The sequence below is a fragment of the Balaenoptera musculus genome, chromosome 13 (assembly GCF_009873245.2).
Source record: "Balaenoptera musculus isolate JJ_BM4_2016_0621 chromosome 13, mBalMus1.pri.v3, whole genome shotgun sequence".
In the NCBI taxonomy this organism is placed as follows: domain Eukaryota; kingdom Metazoa; phylum Chordata; class Mammalia; order Artiodactyla; family Balaenopteridae; genus Balaenoptera; species Balaenoptera musculus.
Genome location: NC_045797.1, coordinates 48,230,672 through 48,251,014, shown reverse-complemented (window position 1 = coordinate 48,251,014; position 20,343 = coordinate 48,230,672). Strand labels below are relative to the sequence as shown.

General features: G+C 39.9%; 1 protein-coding gene across 21 annotated transcripts in view; it reads right to left on the bottom strand.

The window, feature by feature from the left end:
• NRXN1 (neurexin 1) overlaps positions 1-20,343 on the bottom strand; it is a 1,116,259-nt gene that overhangs the window by 537,848 nt on the left and 558,068 nt on the right. For all 21 annotated transcript variants that reach the window (XM_036873338.1, XM_036873339.1, XM_036873343.1 and 18 more), the window contains one exon: positions 3,172-3,345. In XM_036873338.1, the coding sequence (XP_036729233.1) occupies positions 3,172-3,345 (174 nt within the window). The remainder of the gene's footprint in view (positions 1-3,171; positions 3,346-20,343) is intronic.

Genomic DNA, 20,343 nt, shown 5'->3' with positions numbered 1-20,343 from the left:
ATCACAACAGTCTTTACATATTCAGGTATTACAAGTGAATGCATGCCTATGCCTGACAAGTCACATTTTTCAAAGTACTCACCTTCTTGAAAAATATTTAAACATTGACAGTCATTTGCACAAGACAAAACCCTGAATTTATTTTTCATTTTAGTTATATAAATGTCCTTTTTATTTTATCACTGAATAAAATTGGGAGCAAGCCACAAGGATATTTGTATTAAGTGGTTAAAAATCAGGATATGTTTGAAAAGGAAAGGAAAGTGAAGGTAAAACTACAATGTCTGGAAACCAAAGAAACAATAGAGGAAAGTGCTTAGATGCCTGGGATTTCAAGTAAGGCAAAATTGGGTTCAAAGCTTCCATCATCCACTTAACGTGCTGTGTGACCTTAGGAAGGTCACCTTACATCTCTAAGGCTCAATTTACTCTTCTAAAAAAAAAAAAAAAAACAGTAATACCTAATTGATAGAGTTTTGGGAAATGAAATTGCATATGTAAACTTACTGCTACCAGTGCTTAATCGATGGTAGCTTTAATAGTGAAGTAGTTCTGTAGCTTATAATGCAATTCCAGTGTTGAATGTTATGAGTCTATGCAAGTGCCTAAATTAAAAATTGTCTCACTGACTTCATGTATGGAAGTTATCTTGACTCAGTATTGAGCTTAACTGAGCCTGATTATTGGTGGATTGCCAGTCTCTATTTTCTCTTAAGTAAGCAGGTCAATGCCTTTCCAGGTAGTAATTTTCAAAGTCTGGTGTCAGACCAAAAGCATCAGCATCATTTAGGAACTTGCTAGAAATGTAAATTCTAGAGCCCCATCCTAGATCTACTGAATCAGAAACCTTGGGGGTGGTGTCAAGTAACATGGGTTTTAACAATTCTCCAGGTGATTCCAATACTTGCTCAAGTTGAGAAACATTAATGTAAAGGGAAAAGGACAAGGTAAGTTCCCTCTGCTAGCTAATGTGTTGTGTAAATACAATCAGCTATTACTCACTGAAATAAGTTAGAAATGAAAGGCCGCAAGTGATTATTGAGAGAAGGCCAATGACTTTTTACATGAAAGAACTTTAGAGATTTGTGGGTCTTGGGTAGAAATGGTGGAAAATCTTGACAAGATATCACTTAGTGATGTCAAATTTATACTATTTCTATTAATATGGAAGTTAAGTGATTCCAATGTGATTTGAACTCAAAATCCCATGAGAACAATCTTTAGAGAAATAATTTATTGAGTATCTAGAAGTTTACCACCAATCCTAAAAATATGTGTATCTTATCAATTACACCTCTGACGGGTACATCTGAGATTATTCCTAGGAACCACAGAGGACAGAAATAATCATAAATTAAAAATTGTTAACCTTGATGTTGGAATGAAAAAATCAGGGAAGTGTCAAGGCAGAAAGGCAGGAGCATGGTAACATTCTAAAAATAAAGGAAAAGGGAGTAAAAGAGGGTGAGAATTATTAAAGCTCAGATATTAAAGCAAACTAGATAAGGTAAGGAAGGAGTCAATGTCATAATCTACTGAATGATTTCAGATGTTCAAACCATAGTTTAAAATTACCCAAGAAGATGTACAATCACCTCAACCAAATTGCTTATTAGATTATGATGGAAAATAACACCAAATTTTATTTCTGTAAATACACTTTCTCAGTACATTTCTTATTAGTTTTCCCTTCCACTCACCCACTCACATTATGTGCCAGTGGTGGGAGGTCATGTGTGTGGGTTTGGTTTTCTATCTTGTAAGTGTTTAGCTGTGAATGTGTCTGTCTGCTCCCACCATTTCTTGTAGGTGAGAATTTACCGAGCAACTTGTAGAAAGGCCTATTTTTGAAAAATGTTTTCAGGAGAGTTTCTAGTGCCTTTAAAAAAAAACAAAAAAAACCCCATATATTCTCACTTATTAGATCACCTCCAAAAATCAAAGTTATGTCCCACATTTTTGTCTCCATCCACTAGAGAGAATTTATTCACTTAACAATTTTGTTTCCTTTGCTAAATTGGTAAAAGGAGAAAACACATAGTTTCCCTTCCTTTTACAAAAGGGCATTTATACCAAAATTTGAAACAAAGTAAATAAATACAGTAAAACATTAAAAATGAACTCAACAAAGGTTTCCATTAAATAATCTTATCCTCTGGCGTGATTAAAACACAATTTGAATTTCACCTGACTTTTCTGGGAAATATATGTTGCAGAGAGAAAAAAATGTATTTCCAAATAAAAAATTTATATGTACTTAGGTAATTGCTAAATCTAATAGCATTATTTTGGCTGAGAAGACATGATTCATAATCTCCTGGGAGACAGGAATTCACATCTTTCTTCACTTCTCCCGTATGAAATTTCCTTATGAATCTAAAATTTTCAAAATGGCCCAAACTGTATTCAACATTAAAAGAGAAGCAGCAACACATTCAGAGCTACAAAATTCAGGATAATGTGATTAAATTGCATTTATGGAGGGAGAATTGGCTCAAATAACCTGAGGTGTTGAAGTGAAAATTATCTAAAATGAAAGTAGCAATCAAAAAGTACTCCTACAGATCTTAGTCTGATAGAGAACACAAAAGAACAGAAAGATACTTCAGCACATTTCTGAAGTATGGAATATTAGCTTTGGGTAATAGAAGAAACCAATTTTTGCTAAAACAAACTGATAATATATGGGAGATACTCTTGCTGCCAGGTAGAAACAAACCAAACCGTGATTTGAGAATGGGTATCTGAATGTTATTCTCTTGTTGTATCCTATTGAATGTAGATTTCAAAAAGCAGGCTAAAGTTGATTAACATTTGCTGGAGTAAATATGTTTTTCTAGTCCAAGTGGAGTATCTATTTAATGCTATAAAGAAAGCAGTGCAGAAGTGATTAGCATACTAATTAGGTGAACTATAGAATGCAAAGAAGCAGAAAATAACAAGATCCATAGCTCCCATTTTATATCAGGCATTAGTCTAGGTTTGTAAACAGTCCAGAAACTTTAAGATTTATGGGATGAAAAGTTAAAAACATGAATAAGGACTTTTAAGCCGTAACTGGGGGTTTGGCCAATCGGCAGAAATGAAAATTTCACCTGCCAGAGAATTCCGCTGTTCTCATTTATAGGTGGAATTAGAATTATTTTGAGTGCGATAACAAAGATCTAGTACCTTCACATCCTCTCTCAATCTGTCCATTGCAGAAAAGAGCATCTGAGATGAGGTCCGGAAGCCGTCCATTTAGATCAACTGATGCCAGGCAGCCTTGAAAGCCCTCCTTGGCATGGACGAGTTTCGGCAAGGATTTGTATGTTTCCTTGGCCACTCCTCCTATATACAAGTCACCTGTGGGAAGACAAAAATTTTGGTCACAAAAGTAACTTAACATTGACTTTAAACAACAGTAGAACACACAAAAAATAGAGAGGTTTATTTTTCATTAAATTAATTTTAAAAAGTAAATTTATAACTAGATATTTTCTTAAAAGTGCAAAACAATAGAGGTGTTTGAATAATACATCAGCACTAGAAGAAATTTCTAGAAGCTATTTCCACAGAGAACTTGAGTTAGATAGAGTGTGGCCAAATGGAAGGAACATGGACCATGAAGTGGTCCCTGAATTATTGGGTTTGCCAAAAAGTTCGTTCAGGTTTTTCCATAAGATGTTATGGAAAAACCCAAAAGAACTTTTTGGCCAACCCAATAAAATCCAAGTCAAGTTATTTACCGACTCTATGGCTTTGAGCATTTTTTTTTTTTTAGTTTCTCTGATCATTAGTAACCTCATTTCTAAAATGGGAACAAGAAAGCCTATCCCACAGGGTTGTGTGAGGATTAAATGAGATAAAATAATGGAAAGAATCTATCAGAATGAAAATATGTAGTAGATGTTAGCAGGTGTTATTATTATCAAATCTACATCCTGCTTAGAGAATTCTAGGCCTTTCTGTTAACTAGAAGCTCAATAAATTCTAAATGTCTAATGTCTAAAATTGCCTTTTCTAGTATGCTTGAAACTATTATCCTTGCTTGCACCTAACTTATTCACTAACTCACTCCCATAGTAGACTATATATACCTGAATATTCCATTCCTTTTCAAGTATTTCATTTTTTAGGTAAAGGCATACCACTTTGAATTCTTTTTGCTGTTCTGGGATCTATTGACAAGTTGTCAATTAATTTTTCCCAATTTTATTACAGTTTTTAGTGGGACACTTTGCTCTGCTTGTCATCTTCATTCTCTAGGTTTAAGATTTCCCAACTTTATGGACTACTACTTAAAAAAAGAGATTGCAATCCAAGTCTGATTCTGTTTCTTTTCTATTAAAGATTATTCACCATATCTGTATAGCACTGAGATGTAATTAACTGACTCTAGTAAACAATCAATGCAGAACATAAGGAGGGTGACCCCAAATTTCCATAATATACTACTCCTGTTTACAAGTCCTGGTAACATATTCTATTTAGCTACTTACTTCTCTGACTTTGCATTGTCATTTGGATTTTCACTCTCACGTTAACCATTTTATTTAACTTTCATGCTACCGGCTACCTTCTCCCACTGTAACACAAAACTCCTATATTCCTAATGTTCTCTGGGCCCCTTTGTATTGTTTTCATGGGACTTGGGAGGAAGGAGAACTGATACACATGCTGATGCTCACAGTGTTTGTTAAGTCATGAGTAATAAATTGCTTGGTGTCTGACCCAGAAAGCTTGTGTCTTCTGCCACCATCCATAAAACAGTAATAAGCTAATATGGTAAGTAGGGTAAAAATCAAGCAACACACAGAACACTCCTGATTGTACTGATGAGAAAACTGAGCTTGCTTAAAGTCATTTAGCCATAAAAACTGAGAACTTAGGTCCCTGACCTACTAACTAAAGCTCTAAGTATTACACTAGGATGCCACTGATTCTGCATAATTTGTACTGAAGGTACTGGATATGCTTACTTCCCTCACCTCTTAAATAAAAGGAAACATCTATTGACTATCAACCATCATTCTTAATATTAAAGGAAAGCATGTTTTTGATCTGAAATAGGATACTATTTTTGAAACATTTGATTTTTCCCTTCCATATTTCCTTTCTCTCCTTAGTCTTTTCTCTCACTTAAATTTCAAGTGATTGTGTTTTATTTGCCTCAGAGACCAAAGATATAAAATTATCTTTATGTATTTGATCCTTAAAATTCATGACTCTTAGAGGAGTGAAATAAACAGAATATACAGGCAATTACATGAGAAGAGTAAAGCTTTCCTGCCCCTCATGTGGGCAAGCAGGAGACAAAGCTGGAAGAGAAGAAGTGTGAATATAGTCATTGCCAAATAGAGGACATAGTGATCTGACTTGAGGCCTGAGCCCTGGTGGATGCCAAAACCTCATGTAGGTTGAGGAAAGTAATACCGATCTGTGTACATTTCCTCAAGAGAACCCAGAGGCAGCAGTGATATCCTTAAGAAGAAATAGATGCATAGTAGATTCAGACATGCTGGGAGCTTTCTTAGCCTGACAGAGCTTTTCATATCCCATTGTGGTGTGGCAGCAACAGAACAATTCCCAGAGTGGAACAGGAGCAAGCAGAAAAAGGCTGGCCTGAGGAGGTCATGCACACAAGAAAGAAGATGCTGGGTAGCAATTCAGTGGGCACCTAAGCAATTAATATAGAATATTTGAGACCAACTCCTGTGCAATCTCTCTACCTCCCCAGATACTGGTACAATGGAAGTCCCCCACCCCCAAATCATCTAGACATAATCCCAAGGAAATAAGGGAACTGAAATTGCCTGAGATTACATTTTCACTAACTCAAAGAATCAGAGCTCAAAACGGAAACAAAGGTGAGTTATAGAAAAATAGAGAAAGGGACCTTTCTTGCTCATCTGAGATTGTGGGCTGAACTTTATACTATTAGATATCAAATATCAATGCAAGGAAGTGCTCCCTACATTCATTTGCTGAACTAAATTTGTTAGGAAACTTCAGCTCTCCTCTGGGCCTAATGAATGTAGTATTAGAGAACAGTGGGAGTTGAATGAATAATTCTTGTCACTGCTTCGGGTTTTTCAGATGCAGAACTTAGTACTCAAAGTTATGTATGGGATGCTATATATTTGACAACCAATCTTCCTCTTTCTGATTGTAACCTCCTGGAGGATAGAGATTATGTCTTTGTCTTAGATTCTCCCACAGTGCCTAGTACTGGTCTACAAGCACAGTGGGCAATCAATAAATATTGTCAGTCAATTGATGGATTGAAGTCACAGTAGATAAGGATCAGAAAAGAAAGAAGAATGGTAAGGCAACACATGGGGAGAGAGCTAATCCTAAAATGCACTTACTTCCTTTCCCCACTTCCTGCTACTTCCTACCTTTTTGCCTATCAGCACACTTACTTGCCCAAATAAGTTTTTAAAGCTTATTGAGGAGAAGTAGTAATCTTTCCCTTGTGTTGTTAAAGAGCAGAAAATATTGATTCAAGCCGTGCAGGATGTAAGACTCAGACGTACCAAGGTGGATGAGTTTGGCTTTACAAGCAGGGAACTCATTCTCATTTTCATTACTGAAGTTGCACTTAGCACCACCACTTAATACGGTGTTTATAAACTCTTCATATAGCAGAGAGTGGTCTTAAGTCTCCCACAGGATTGCCATAGGAAGAGAACAAAGGAAACCTTTAAGTGGCCTGAGCCCTGTGTAACATTAGCACTTCATCAAAGATGCACCTTCTCCTTTTGATCCTTGGGGTGATGGAAGGAAAATGACCCATTAGCACTAATGGGATCTTGCAGGCAAAATCCTGTGCATGGCAAGGAAGCTAGGCTTTTTAATGACCCAGTGTATGAACGAGAGCCAGGATGGACAACCAGTAAGAGTCAGTTTCCTATGGACTTGAGGCCATGCTGTTACCCTTCCTTCAAGCTATGAGTGGTTGATTTTTATTCATATTATTTAAGTAGGCCAGGTATGCAACTGACAAGGAAATGATGGAGCTGCGGCAGAAGAAGGTGCAAAGAACATGTACAGAGCCAGATGATCTCAAACATTTGGGGAGTGGGCTTTTAAAAAAAAATATCAAGAAACCCTTATCTTTGTCACTAGTGTGGAGTGTGTGTGTGTGTGTGTGTGTGTGTGTAACGGCCCCCCTCTCAAGAATGTCATCTGTGGAATGATCTGAGATGATATCACAAGTATCCATTCCCCAGTAGTTGGGCAGTAATAAGTAGGGAATAGTGCACAAGCTTTTTAGTTATACCTGGCTACAAACACCTGGTTCTGATTGCCATTTACTGATTGCCTCAGTGTAGGCACATTAAGTTACATAACTTCAAGAGTCAGATTCTTCATCTGTGAAATGGGTTAATAATGCCTACCCTGTAAGGCTGTGAGAATTACAGAGAATGTATGTAAGAATTGGGCACAGCGTGTGCTCAGCACGTGATTGCTACTGGTGTGTCAGTGTTAGTGTGTGTGGTAAGGAGTATCCATCAACAGTGTGCCTCATTCTATGTTGACTGCACTGAGAGATACAGAAGAATGAGAAGTACAGGTTGTCCCCGTGTTTCAAGTATAATTAGAGTGACAAGATGTCAAATGTACAAGTCTTATTTTCTTTGACTTAGTTTAGACGCATTTGTGTGCTTGAAGTGTGCCCTGCACTATACAATAAGCAGCTCGAGAGGTTTCTTTGACATACTCAGTTTGAATCCCAGCAGCATTGAACCTGGTAACATAAATGGAACAATCGCTTGATAAATATCTTCTATTTTGATATAAACAGACTGAGACACAAGAATTCTGTGAAGCCCAAGGGACAGGTTGTAAGGTTCAGGCTAAATGCGCCTTATAAAATCAGAGAAATAAAAGGATTTTCTGGACATCAGCTGTAAGCTGGAGTATCATGAATGAGTTTAGACCAAAAGAAAGTAGAGGATACATTACTTTGTAATGACATAAATGAAGGTGCCAAACATGGGGAACAGCACAAATATACCAAAAAGACAAAATTAATACAGCATTCAAAAAAGTGCACAAAAGGCCAGAATGGGCTGGAAAAGAAGAATTTTCAAAGGGGCCATGGTAAATAATGTTGGATAAAAAAAGTCAAAGGAGAGCCTTGAGTAACATGATAGAATTTGTGACTACCGTTTTTATTTTTATTTTTTAAAGGCAATGAGAAGTCCAAAAATATAAGCCATGCAGGCTAGGAGATGAGGGGATTTGAAACAGCAATAATTTGGAGAGAAGAGATGAAACTGCATTTAACACTAAACATGTGTAATTTGCGTAGGGGTGTCCTACAGGGATGATATGAACGCGGGGCTTAGGGACGCTGGGGCTGGAAGGCCTGGCTTGGGAGCCATCAACCAAAAGCAGAGAAATGAAGTGGTGTAGGAGGTGTTCTCTTCTCTTAAAACAGGGAGCGTAAGGCAGTTAGAGCAAGGACCCTGAGCTCTACAGCAGCAGAATGCCAGCGTCAAGGTATACTTAGTTCTTTGACTCCGCTTTCCTGTTTATTCATATGTATTTTTTAGTGCCTCTTAAACATCTCAGTTTCATTTTAATTAAAAAGAGCATACCTAAAAAGGACAACTGCTTTGTAGATTTGGAGAGCTAAAACTCTAGGGAAACTTAAGGAGGCTCCCGCAATCTCTTATAAGCGGCATTTGAAAAAAAAAAAAAAAAAGTTGGAGCAATACACACTGTCTTACTTTCCTACTGGCCAGACTGGAGAAGGTACAATTCTGGAGGCTTTGCTGACAGGATTTGACTTTGGACAGCAAATGGGGAGACTACGCTAACTTTCCTCTCAGTTCTTGTTGTGACTGGCTAGTAGAAAAAGTACAATCAGGCTGGGCTAGTTTCTCAGAGTTATTCTGCAGGAAAGATGCCCTTCCTTACATCAGAGAACAATCAAACTCTGCCCCCCGCCTCGATTTGTATCTTTATCTTTAATTTTAATCTTTTGTCACACATCCGCAAATGAACATCGGCAGGTTAGATCTTGACCATATAAGTTAATGCAGGCTTTCTTTGGGAGACAAATTAAATGTAAACCTCTTTTTATAACAGGTGTGCCCTGTTAGATAGAAGAAAAAAAAAAATCATCTCTAGTCCCTGGAGAACAAACACAAACTTATTTACTTGATGTCTTTTCTGGGTTGAAAGCCAACGTTACTATTTCCTGCGATTGCTTAAATAAATGACGTTAAATTACTAGAAGCTAAAGCATGGGAAATCGTTAATATTTCTCTAACACATTTGAACCTAAGAGTAGATAAATGAATACTTTCATAACAATGAACCATTTGGATTAAACAACAAACACTATCCGAAACCACATCTAAGTTCAGGGCACACCAAATAGTCATTATTGAAGTCAAAGTTGGCAATTCAAGTGGATGTTTTGCTCTGAAACACTAGATCTGTGTCCTTCATAGATCTCTATGAAAAATCAGGTTAATTTTAGAAATCCAGTGGTCATCAGTTTGATTTATTAGATATTGTTTAAATTCTCTACACTTTAGTCTTCCTTGGTGCATAAAGGGTTTAATCCTAGAATAACCTGTTTTTACTTCTAGGAAATACCTGTAAATCCTTATCTTTAGGCCTATCTTGGTTTTCTAAGTTCAGCCTAAAAACAAACCATCATCTTTCCCCCCTCCCCGCACTGGGAAATTACTTCTAGACTTCCCTGTTTTATAGCAATCACATTTCTAGTCTCCCTGTTACCCAAACTGAAATTAATTTCAAAATCATTTTTTAACTCCATTCTATTTCTTATACCTTACATTCAAATTATTGCTGAGAACTTTGCTGTGGATGACTCAACTTGGCCAATACTTCTGACATCTGTGCCTCCATTTTCCTTTCCTTTTCCAGTTCTTATCTTCCTTTCCCCACGTACACCTTTTATGCAGTAACCCATGACCTGGTGTCCCTGCCTCTATCCATCCTCCTAATTAATACCATATCCATCATTCCCATAGTGTGTTCTGATTTCTTTAATACACCCCGCTGGTTTCTACATAAAGTGTGAGGCTCAGCATGGTCAAGATTTTGAGATATCCTCCCTCAGTAACTTTTTCTAAACTTTGAACAATGTCTCCCTAACAATTTTTGCCAGGGAGAGAATTAGGCTAACATCAATCCTCTACCTATATTTTAATCTTTAGTCAAACTGTATTTTTCACCATTTCTCCAATACTGCACATTCATGCGGTTCCATCACTCTTCGCAGTACATTACTTCCATCATGAGTGTCTTTCCCCTTCCAATGTTCCATTTCAAAGCCTGATGCAATTTCAGGGTCTCAACACAAATTCCACCTTGTTAATGTGTTTTCTCAGTCATAGACAAGTATGATCTTTGAATCCCCGTAACATTTTGAACCTCTTTTCTGACAATTACCATTTCCTTCCCAGTTCTCTGTGTGGATATCTTACCTTCCCATTATTTTATAAATTCCTTGAAGAAAGCATCATAAGTGAAGCACCTTTTTAGTCTCACTTTTACTTAGCACTCACTAATTATTTGTTGACTCATTGAATGAATGGATGAATTAGCAGTTTTCATTCAATAAATAATCATTTGAACAATAAGGACATAGTGAAGGTTCTCTGGTTCCCTCCACCTGAGAAATAATGAAGTTAATTGTGGGGAATTTTTCTTCTACTGATCCCTTTCTTGAAGCCACCCAGCTCATTAACAGGGTTCAATGCAGTGACATTTTTTTCCATTCTGACAGTGTAATTCAGGAACAATTTTAACCAACATGTGTTGAATTCATTTGCAGAGAGAGGCAGACAAAGATAGAGGTACAGAAATAGTTTAGGGTATCAATGTGTGGTGATGAGAACCTATTCATGAGTCTCTTCAGCAGTTAAAATAAATGCCAAAATCTTTGTGGGAAATTAAATTTCAGCCTATCCTGTACCTCTACCTCATTCTATCTCTGGCCGTTCTGTCATTCTCTGTGTTGCCCCATATACAAATAGGACCTAACTCATGGGGCCTCCCTAGGCACATTCCCCACTATGGACACTTTACACTATTTCTCCAGATGCTTCTACTTTGTTACACTGTTATCATTACAGAGAAGTGGGCATTTATTGTTTGTGGCCATAGAACAGAGCCAAGCTAACTGCGTGGACCCCTGATGCTTTGCCCTGGTACATCTGTTAATCCCTATGTGCACTTCCTGTGGCTTTGCAGATGTCCCTCTCCATCTAGCCTGTGGACTACCACTCCAGGATTCCTGGGATTAGATTCCCTCTGGTCTCCTGCTTTTCTCAGGTCCTTGCAGCCACAGGTATCCCTGATTCCACAGCAGGCTCCCATATCCAACAGTTTGTATATTGTTTTCACTACAAAGGCATTGACTTTCACAAAAATCACTGAGACAACTGAATTTAAATGTACAGAGCCCGGACCGAGTGAGAGAGAGTCTCCTCACTGCTTTCAGTCCTTCATGATCAGTGCAAGCTTTGCCATGGTCAAAACTAGAAAAGACAGCTCTGACTTTATCATTATAACAATAACTGGCATTGGTGTAGTGCCCTAAACTTTACTGAGCACTTGCACGTAGGTATTGTCATTTGGTTTTCACCCGATGAGCTACAGAAAGAATAAAGGTTATCATGGACACGTGTCCCAGACAAAGACACTATGGTTCAGTGCTACAACACCAGAAAAATGGCAGGGTCCGATTCCAAGCCCAGGTCTCCTGAATCTATGATAATTTTCACTTAATCTGCACTGGTTTACACACTGTATAATCCAGGTGGTGAGTGGCCAATTTGTACAGCTCCACTGCTACAAAATACAGGAATGTTTCGGAGTAACTTGGCCAGTGGAGAAAAGTAATGGTAATAAATGTTCACAGAGTCCAAGCCAAATAACACAGATTCCCAGGATGATGCGGGATGCACCTGCATGCTCACTGAGTAATCTCATGAAAATAAAGCCAATTTGCTTCTATAGTCATAAACGTTAGGTATCTAAATTCCAATGAGTGGGTAGAACTCTTATGACTTCCAAATTTGATTTTTAGATATGGAAGCCACTTTTCAGTTGCCTCCCACAGAGAGATAAGTAAGACACCTGCATTCATCTGTAACCCAGCCTAATACCTGTGTGTGAACAGGTGGGCGGGCACCAAGAAAACCGGAGTTCAGACCTTAATGTTTCCCTGTAGTAAAGCTTTAAGAGTTAATATTGACATTATAGTTATGGACAGGACAGCAAATGCTTTCAACATTCTGAAATTTCTGTTTCTAGCTGATATTTTTGAAATAAAATTGCCCAAAGAAGGAGAAATTTTGAAAAGTGTGATTGTAAAACTTAGCATGAAGACAGATGTTGTGTGTTTGGCCAACAGACTGTAAGGCAAAGCTGGTGGCAAATAATAAAGTGAAATTGCTATGGAGGGGTGTGTGGTAATCCATCTTCTTTTTAACCATGCTAGGTCAGTGACACTGTGGCAGATGGGGTGCGAGTTTGGGCATATCAGTTCATGCCAAGCTAACTTTGTCTCATGCTTGGTAAATCTACCTTTTGGTAAAAACAGGGTTCAAACATTTTCATTACTTTTCCATTTTCCCCACCCAAGTGACAGCCAGTTTAGATACTGTAGACATACTTTAGCAGCATCTACTCTGTCACCATTTCACGTTTCGTTTTCCACTCTCTGGGTGTTGTTCTCTGGGACTGCATACGGTCGGCAGAGCTTCCCCATCTCACAAATACTCTTCCACCTGGCACGTGCACAGCACCTCAGTTTGAATGGTGCTTTGCCGTCTCTCGTTCCATTTGATTCTCATACCAACTCTTCACAATAGGCAGGAAGTTGTTATTATCCCTACCTGACAGGTGAGCAAATTACCCTTCTGGAAAGGTAAGTGACCTGCCCAAGGTAATGCAACCAGTCCCAGGAGAATAACACTGGCACCCCAGCCTCCAAGTCCCAGGTGACCTCTTTTCCCACTGTACTACACTGCCTCCTAGTTTTACTAAAAACCTTCTCAGTGACAGGAATAGAATGGGTAGAGGCTTTTAGAAATGACTGTTCTGTAAGTTAATAGAGACTTATAACTAGGGGACCTGTAAGAGGACCTATTCAAACCTGTTATCTTCCCTGAAATTTTGAGGAGCTCAGTATAACAACTTGGCTTTCTTTTTCAAAATAACTTTTCTTATTTCAAAGAAATTTTCTTTTCCTATTTCAAAATAAATGTACATTTATCTTGGGTGGGGAAGATCTAGTGGTGTACAGAGTAAGTATAAAAGAACACCTCTTCTCCATCATAATGGTCTGTTTAATGCAGGTCAAAAATGTCACCTGCTCTCCACTTAGATATACAGAAGAAAAGAGGGCAAAGCCACCAGGGTTTTCTGGAGAGCTTGAAAGGACAAAGTGATACAAAGCGCACAAAAAAGCTTTACAGGCATTGCCAAAAAGCTTCTAAAATATGATGAGCTTCAGAGAGTCAAATAAAACTCTTATTTTTTTCTTAAGTACCTGAACTTTTCTGTATTTTTTCAAAGAACGAATTGCTTCTGTGCTTAAAGGATGGAAGAGTTTCAATCAGGTCATCAAATCCCACTGGAATAGTATATAAAATTCCCTAGGGCGTGTCTCCAAATACTTTGTTCTTACAATACTTAAATTATTCTTAAGGAGAAATGCAAATAGTTAACAGCAATAATCAAAAAGTGGGTCGAGAAGGTGTGGGGAACTTTCCCTAAAGGCTAGGAAAATGGAGGCCTTTAACAGTTGAACGGACTAGCAAATAACCTACTGGAACAAGCTGATGACGGATCGATAGGCCAATCTCCAATCATCCAACCAAGTACTATATTTGCCTGGGCCTGCTTTAAGCATCTATAAATGCAAATGTTCTATAGAATACATATTTAAGGACACACAGCAATTAAAATTGTTGGCTGTTGTGTTTGACGAAGACTTTAGGAGCTAAGGAAACAGAACCAATATATAGGTTCCATACAAGGCATATGCATGGGAAGAGCAAGTGGAAAGTGAAAGGAGAAATACCCAGTTATTTTGTAATTACCAGAAGTGACATTTTCAGCATTACACAGGTAGTAATGTAGAAGTTTGAAGAACTATGTTTTATACAAAGGAGGAAATAATTTCTTTTACTACATGACATTTTTCCCTAAGATTAATATAAGTACTATCTTTCACTCTAGATATCCAGAAGGAATCCCTTCTAATACGTTGGGAAATATATATAGTAGTATTTAAATATTTCTATGGACCTGGGTTCAAATTCTATCTCTGGGCAATTCACTTAGTCTTTCTAAGTCTCCATTTTCTCATCTGTAATATGGAAGCACTAATGTCTCACTCATCTAATTGTTGTAAAGATTCAGAGATTATACTTGTAAAATACAGCATCAAAATTGAGGTTCTGACTGAAGTGCCAACATAAGAGATATATGATAATGTGAGTCTGAGGCAGATACTGAGATGCAAAATTTACAAAGGAGATGATAAAATACTGGTTCTCAGTCCTTGAAACCCTCAGTTATATGAAGAACATCATCATCATCAAAGGGGTCCAAAACTGGAAAGAAAGATGCCCAAGAATATTTTCTGAGGTAAGTCCTACAGTGGGATAAATTTGCACTACTGCCCGATAAGGGGGGACTACATTCCAGCCCCAAGCCTAGTGGGAAGGCTCTCAAGTCTCCTGGAGAACTTGTTTTATGTTTCCTGAGGTTGAGGGATACAGAATTGCTGTGTTATAGATACAGTACATTAGTACAGGACCTTAAAGAAGTCTTTTTTACAGTCCCTGAACTGCAAGGTGAAACCAGTGATGGGAGATCCAAACAGTGTTTGTGTTGAGGGGGAGCAGGGCGGGGAGTTGGGGGGTGGAGGTGGGGACAGAACCTAGTACAGCGTGGCTAGGAATGCTAATAACCAACCTCTAAGAAACCTGGGAATGCCAGCTGGGCTGTCCTGTGCCAGGGCAGTTACAGGAAAGTGGCCTAAATATTGCCGAACCCTGTCATACCCAGGTGGGCCTTACAAGTCCACCCTCCTTATAAACACTTGAGCTTTAAAGAATACACTGGTTGAGCTTGTGCACAGTTGTGAGAATTAAATGAGATCTTATGAGTAAAATATTTATACGAGTGCATGGGATGTGATCAGCCCTCAGAAATGGTTAAAATAATTATTATTACTGTTTGATTTTATTATCATTACTGTTTAGGTGAGATGTTTAACCTTCCTAAGCCTCACCTTAGTTTCATCATCTGTAACGTGGGGCTAAGTACAGCAACCTCACCAGTTGGCCGCAAAAAACAAGGGGATAATATATGTAAATCTCTTAGCTAATGCTTAGTGAAAAGCGGATGATGATGAAGATGATATGACGGACCTTGCCTAAGGACACACAGAAATAAATGGTAGAGACGCCAAGTCTGTCTGACCCCAAGCCTGAAACTTAATTATAATGCTATATGGCTTCTTGTATTATCCTTAAGAAAAAACACAATAATTAATTGCAAAGGCCAAGAAAGGGCCCCTTTTAAGAGCAGACATAGAAAACCACATTAATGTGGCGTTAACAAGAAACCCTGATTGACCCCATGGGGTTCTGAAGTAGCATGGGAAGTACCCTCCAGTGTATGAAAATGATGGGCCAGCAGCAGCACAGTGGCATTAAAAATGTGCTTTCCTACATGAGTAAAGTTAGCAGAACAGGCTTTGAAGCATCTCTACAATAGTAGAGGTGACTTTGTACTAGGTCCACCCAATTTTCCAGTCTATTCTGATTTTGACCCATGGCTCTAGACGAATTGTTCAGGGTCAGGGGTAGAAGCTAGCTGTCCTCTGAGTCACGGTGTAAGAGGGCTGGAGCTGCATTATTATGAAACCCTAACTCAATGAAACAACTGCCTGAATATACTAGCGATACTTACTTTTGAGATTTATAACGAACAATTGTAATATTATCCAGATGCCAGCTGGGGCCTCTCTGTCCATTGTAGATCTAGAGGGGCCTGGTTTGAATCTTTCCAGTTCCACAGAGGATGAAAATCTGGTTTCCTTCCTCCTGTGTCCCTGTGAATTCCAGTGAGACTCCGACTTCTGCTTCTGGCTTTTGAATCCCATGTGCTGCCTCTGACCCCCGATGGACACAGTCTCTGTCTCCACCCACAAAATAATTTTGTTCACCCAAGCATTTTTGATTTTAGCCATCTGAACAAATTGGTGCCATGCAATGCCCGGTTTCCCACCATCTAGATGACTGTAGCCTCAATCCCAAGCCCCTGCTCCAGAGCAAGCCAAACCCATCCCCTTGATTTTTGCATAGCAGCTTAAAGATCACCTTTTGGAGCCCATATAAGTGGATGGCTCCACTTATACCCCAAGTAGACTGTCCAAATATTTCTTCAAACAAATCCAGAGCAGTCATATTTTTACAGTGTGACCCTGCCTCCTATCCCCCAACCCTTGTCACAGGTAGGACGTGTGTTCCAATCAAATTTACTCCCCCAAGAATTTGGCCCTAGGCCTCCTAAACTCAAGTCAGTCTCTCCTGGGTATTTGAATTGGTCAGGGGTGGAAGGCCAGGTCTGGGGAGGCCAAGTTTGCCAACGCTGGTGAAAGCAGAGAAAGCCAGTGTGCAGAGAGGGAGGAGATGGAGGGCTCCCTGGGAAGCCAGGAGAAGGCAGCTCACAGCCCCCATGGAGACCAGGAGAGGAGGAGATGCTGGCTTGTTGCTGACAGCTTTCCTGATATGGCTCTCATGAGCTCCAGCTGTAAATTTTCTCTTTCTTGCCCTTGGGTTCCTTGAATGCTCTACTCTGCCCCACTTCCCCCTTTTTCATTTAAGTTAGTCTACATGGGTTTATGCTACTTGTACTCCAAAGACCTTTGTATTTTTCTCCCTTCAGAAAAAAAGAGGGAGGTCTGAGAGCCATGAAAACTGAAGACTTAAGGCCTTCTTCAGTGAGAGAGATGATACCGAGCTTTCCTTCCCAGATGGCCCTGACATAGGGAGCTCTTGGCCGAGAAGCTCAGCCTCTAACAAGACAGCTCAGCTGCACTCCTGGCGTTCCCTGAAGAGGGACAAGCTGTGATGAGGCTGAGGTCTTGTGAGCAGTCAGCTGGCCCTTAAGGACCCAGCTCTGAGCACGTGCAGGCACTTTGTTCTCCACAGCATACATGGCACCAGCTTTAAGAGCTCATCTCATCTCATCACCGTCCCACTGGGACATGGGAAATGGGCACCTTGTCCAAAAGGCATGTGAGCACTGGATTCAGATTTCTAGGAGGCCACACTTTCCTGTGGGAGGAGAGGGAAGCTATTTCTCCTGGAAGAGGACATCCTTGCAGATATTCCAAGCACACAAGCCAAGTCCTGTGGCTGTCAGAGCTCAGCCAGGGTCGAGGGTGAGAAGGAACCAGCATCAGCACTTAAGTCCCTATAACACCTGCCCCAAAGCAACTGCAAAGGGGAAGGATTGAGGTCCTTAAAGTTGCACCAGAATACAAAGCTAATGGGTGACCCATGTGCTACCAGGTTCCATCTTGACCCTCTGGTCGACCATACGAACTGGCTTCTTCGCTGAGTCTACAGAAGGCCTCACATTTCTTTTCAGCATGTGTTCCAGGCTGTCACTAGCAGAAAACTGAGGTGAATCTGAGCAACGCAACTTGTTTTCCCTGGCCTATTGCAGAAAGTGTTAAACTGGGGATCAGAAGACCAGCCAGACCTAGAACACTGACTATCTGGCTGGCTGTGCACAGTCTCCCGAGCACATGTCTCTCGTCTGTATAAGGAAAGGCTCAGATCAAAGTGTCTCCAAGATCCCTCCAAGCTCTAAGTTCCCAGGATCCTAAGAGTGGGAAGAGAAATTTTAAATAATAGAATTGGTGGGAGTTGAAAAAAACTATGCATAGTAAAACTATGCCCAATGTAGAAGAGATTCCAAAACAAGTACAATGAGTGAAGGAATTAAAAAAAGAAAACAGAGTTCGCTGGTAGGGAATAAAGAAAAACTCTGTGGCAGTCATGGAAGCTAGTCCAAGGGTTATAAGGAAGGAGAAGGAAGAACTTCCAAGCCAAACGTTAGACAGCAGGTCCGAGGCAACTGGGCCTGGGAAGGAAAGGATGTCTCAACGGTGGGGGGGGCAGGAGGGAGTAATATTAAAACAAATTGACAAAGACATTATAGTAAACAGAGGAGACTGAGGCTTATTTCTGCAAAGCCTGGGAATTCAATGGAGATGTCAGGAGAAAAACAATAGTTTCGTATCTCTAATTGTCTTTCAATTCTTATGTGGGAAACGGAGTAACAAAAATGTCAAGTCTTACTTTTATGTACTCAGAGCCCGATTGTCTCTGTTCTGTACCATGACAATTGCCTCCAGAGTGATCTCCTTCCTCAGCCCATCCTCTGCACCGAAGCCAAAGGAATGATTCTCAAGCGCACCATAAACTCCACTCTCCTGCTTAAAAAACCCTTAATTCCCTCCTCTTCACCTTCTGCCATGACCCTTAGGGCCCTTCTGAATAAGCAAATCACCTTGCCTCCTTCTGGGAAGCTACGAGAGCCTTCCAGCCCACAGCCTCCTTCCCAGGGACCATCTTTTAAGCTCATGTTTTATGCCGTGCAAATCTACCTCTGGGTTTACAGCAACTCGGTCCGAGGAAGTGAGCCTGGCCACAAGCAGCAGGGCAAAAGCCCATGCAGTTGTGTTCTAGACAGGTCCACTCACCATATTAGAGCATGTCTTTGGGGGAAACTGAAAGTGAGAGGAAGAGGAGAGTAGACAGAAGTGGAAATGCACACAGGAGCAAAAGCAATAGGTAGAAGCCATGAGGCAGAAGCCAAGAGTAGGAGAGACCAGGAAGCGGGAGAGGAGAGAAAAAATGATCTAAGTGGGAGTAGACACAGCAGAGAGAGGTCGGTGGTGCAGCCCTGAATTAGGGAGCAGTGGGCACTTGTACCCAAGGGAACATGTAGAAGGGTTGCTCTTGAGATCCCAGTATGACTATTAGAACAAAGTTTTTATTCTCTGTGTGGCCTCGTTGTTCAGCAGCTGAAAGGATGTCTTGTCTTACTTCCTAATGGATCCTTAAAATAATCTCCCATTAACTGAAGTAATGTGAGTAAATCTCTTTCCCTTACATACCGAAAAAAAAAAAAAAGAAAGAAAGAAAAAAATCTAACAAAGATAGCCTAACCAACAGGACAGACAGCATGTTCAATGCCATCTCCTGCTTTAAGGCTAAGCTCAAAGTCAGACTCTTCTCTGAAAGTTTCATATTTGAGTAAATTATCTGGGTAAGGCAAGCAGGCTATCAGATGTTACATGGCTGAGTACACAAAGCTTGGGTATATTTAAACATGATCAGGGTTTTGGAATAGAATCTGGATCACTGATGTATTGCAGCAATGATTTGTCTAAAACACTGAAGGGTAGAAAAAGGTGGGATATGTGGTCTATTCAGGCCTGGAGAGGGTAGGTAGCTGAGTAACAGAGACTGATGTGAGATCAAGATGAAAAGAGCAAGAATGCTATTCATCCTCAAATCTCTGCTTAGAGATTGAGTCTATTTGAAATGAAAGCCCTGGTCCAGTTGTCTCTGCTCAGGGGAGCTCTTAGTGGCTTGGAAGCAGGATAAACAATAGCAGGTGTTTGCTTTCAAGGTAAGATTTAAGGAGGGATACAAGGAAGGTTAACAAGCACACACTAGTCATGGTGGTAAGAAGGGAAGAGACAAGATGGTAGGACAGAGGGAGAGCTCGCTCAAAACCCGTAGGGCCAAGGAATTGGGGTATGAGAGAGAAAACAAAGGGCAAAGCTCTGCCTGGGCTGACCTAAATGTGGCCTATGAAGGAATTATTCACTTTTAAGTAATTTTGCTAAGTGGCCACCTGAGGGCACTGTATCCTCTGCGCCTAGGAATCGTTCACTTTTCCCTCACCAAGTAAATTTTCCTCAATTTGCTGAAGGATAAACTTAATAATGTCTTAAGGAAGGGGACCCATGGAAGATGGGGGCCAAAGACAATCCTTCCCTCCATCTTTGCTCTTGAACTAGATTAACGAATGAGCAAGACTGACCTCAATTCAAGTCCCTGGGTAATTTCAAGGATTCAATAAAATAAGCTCATTTAAATCTATTTAGTGTTTAGTAGGGAATCAATGCATATGAGCTCCTTCCCATATACATACACATGCAAACATACACTTTTGTCAAATACAGAAACAAGAGAAGGAACAGCAGGAGGAGTTACACCAACCCTTTCTCTCTCTAAAGGGGCCAGGACTCAGAAGTCCCACAAT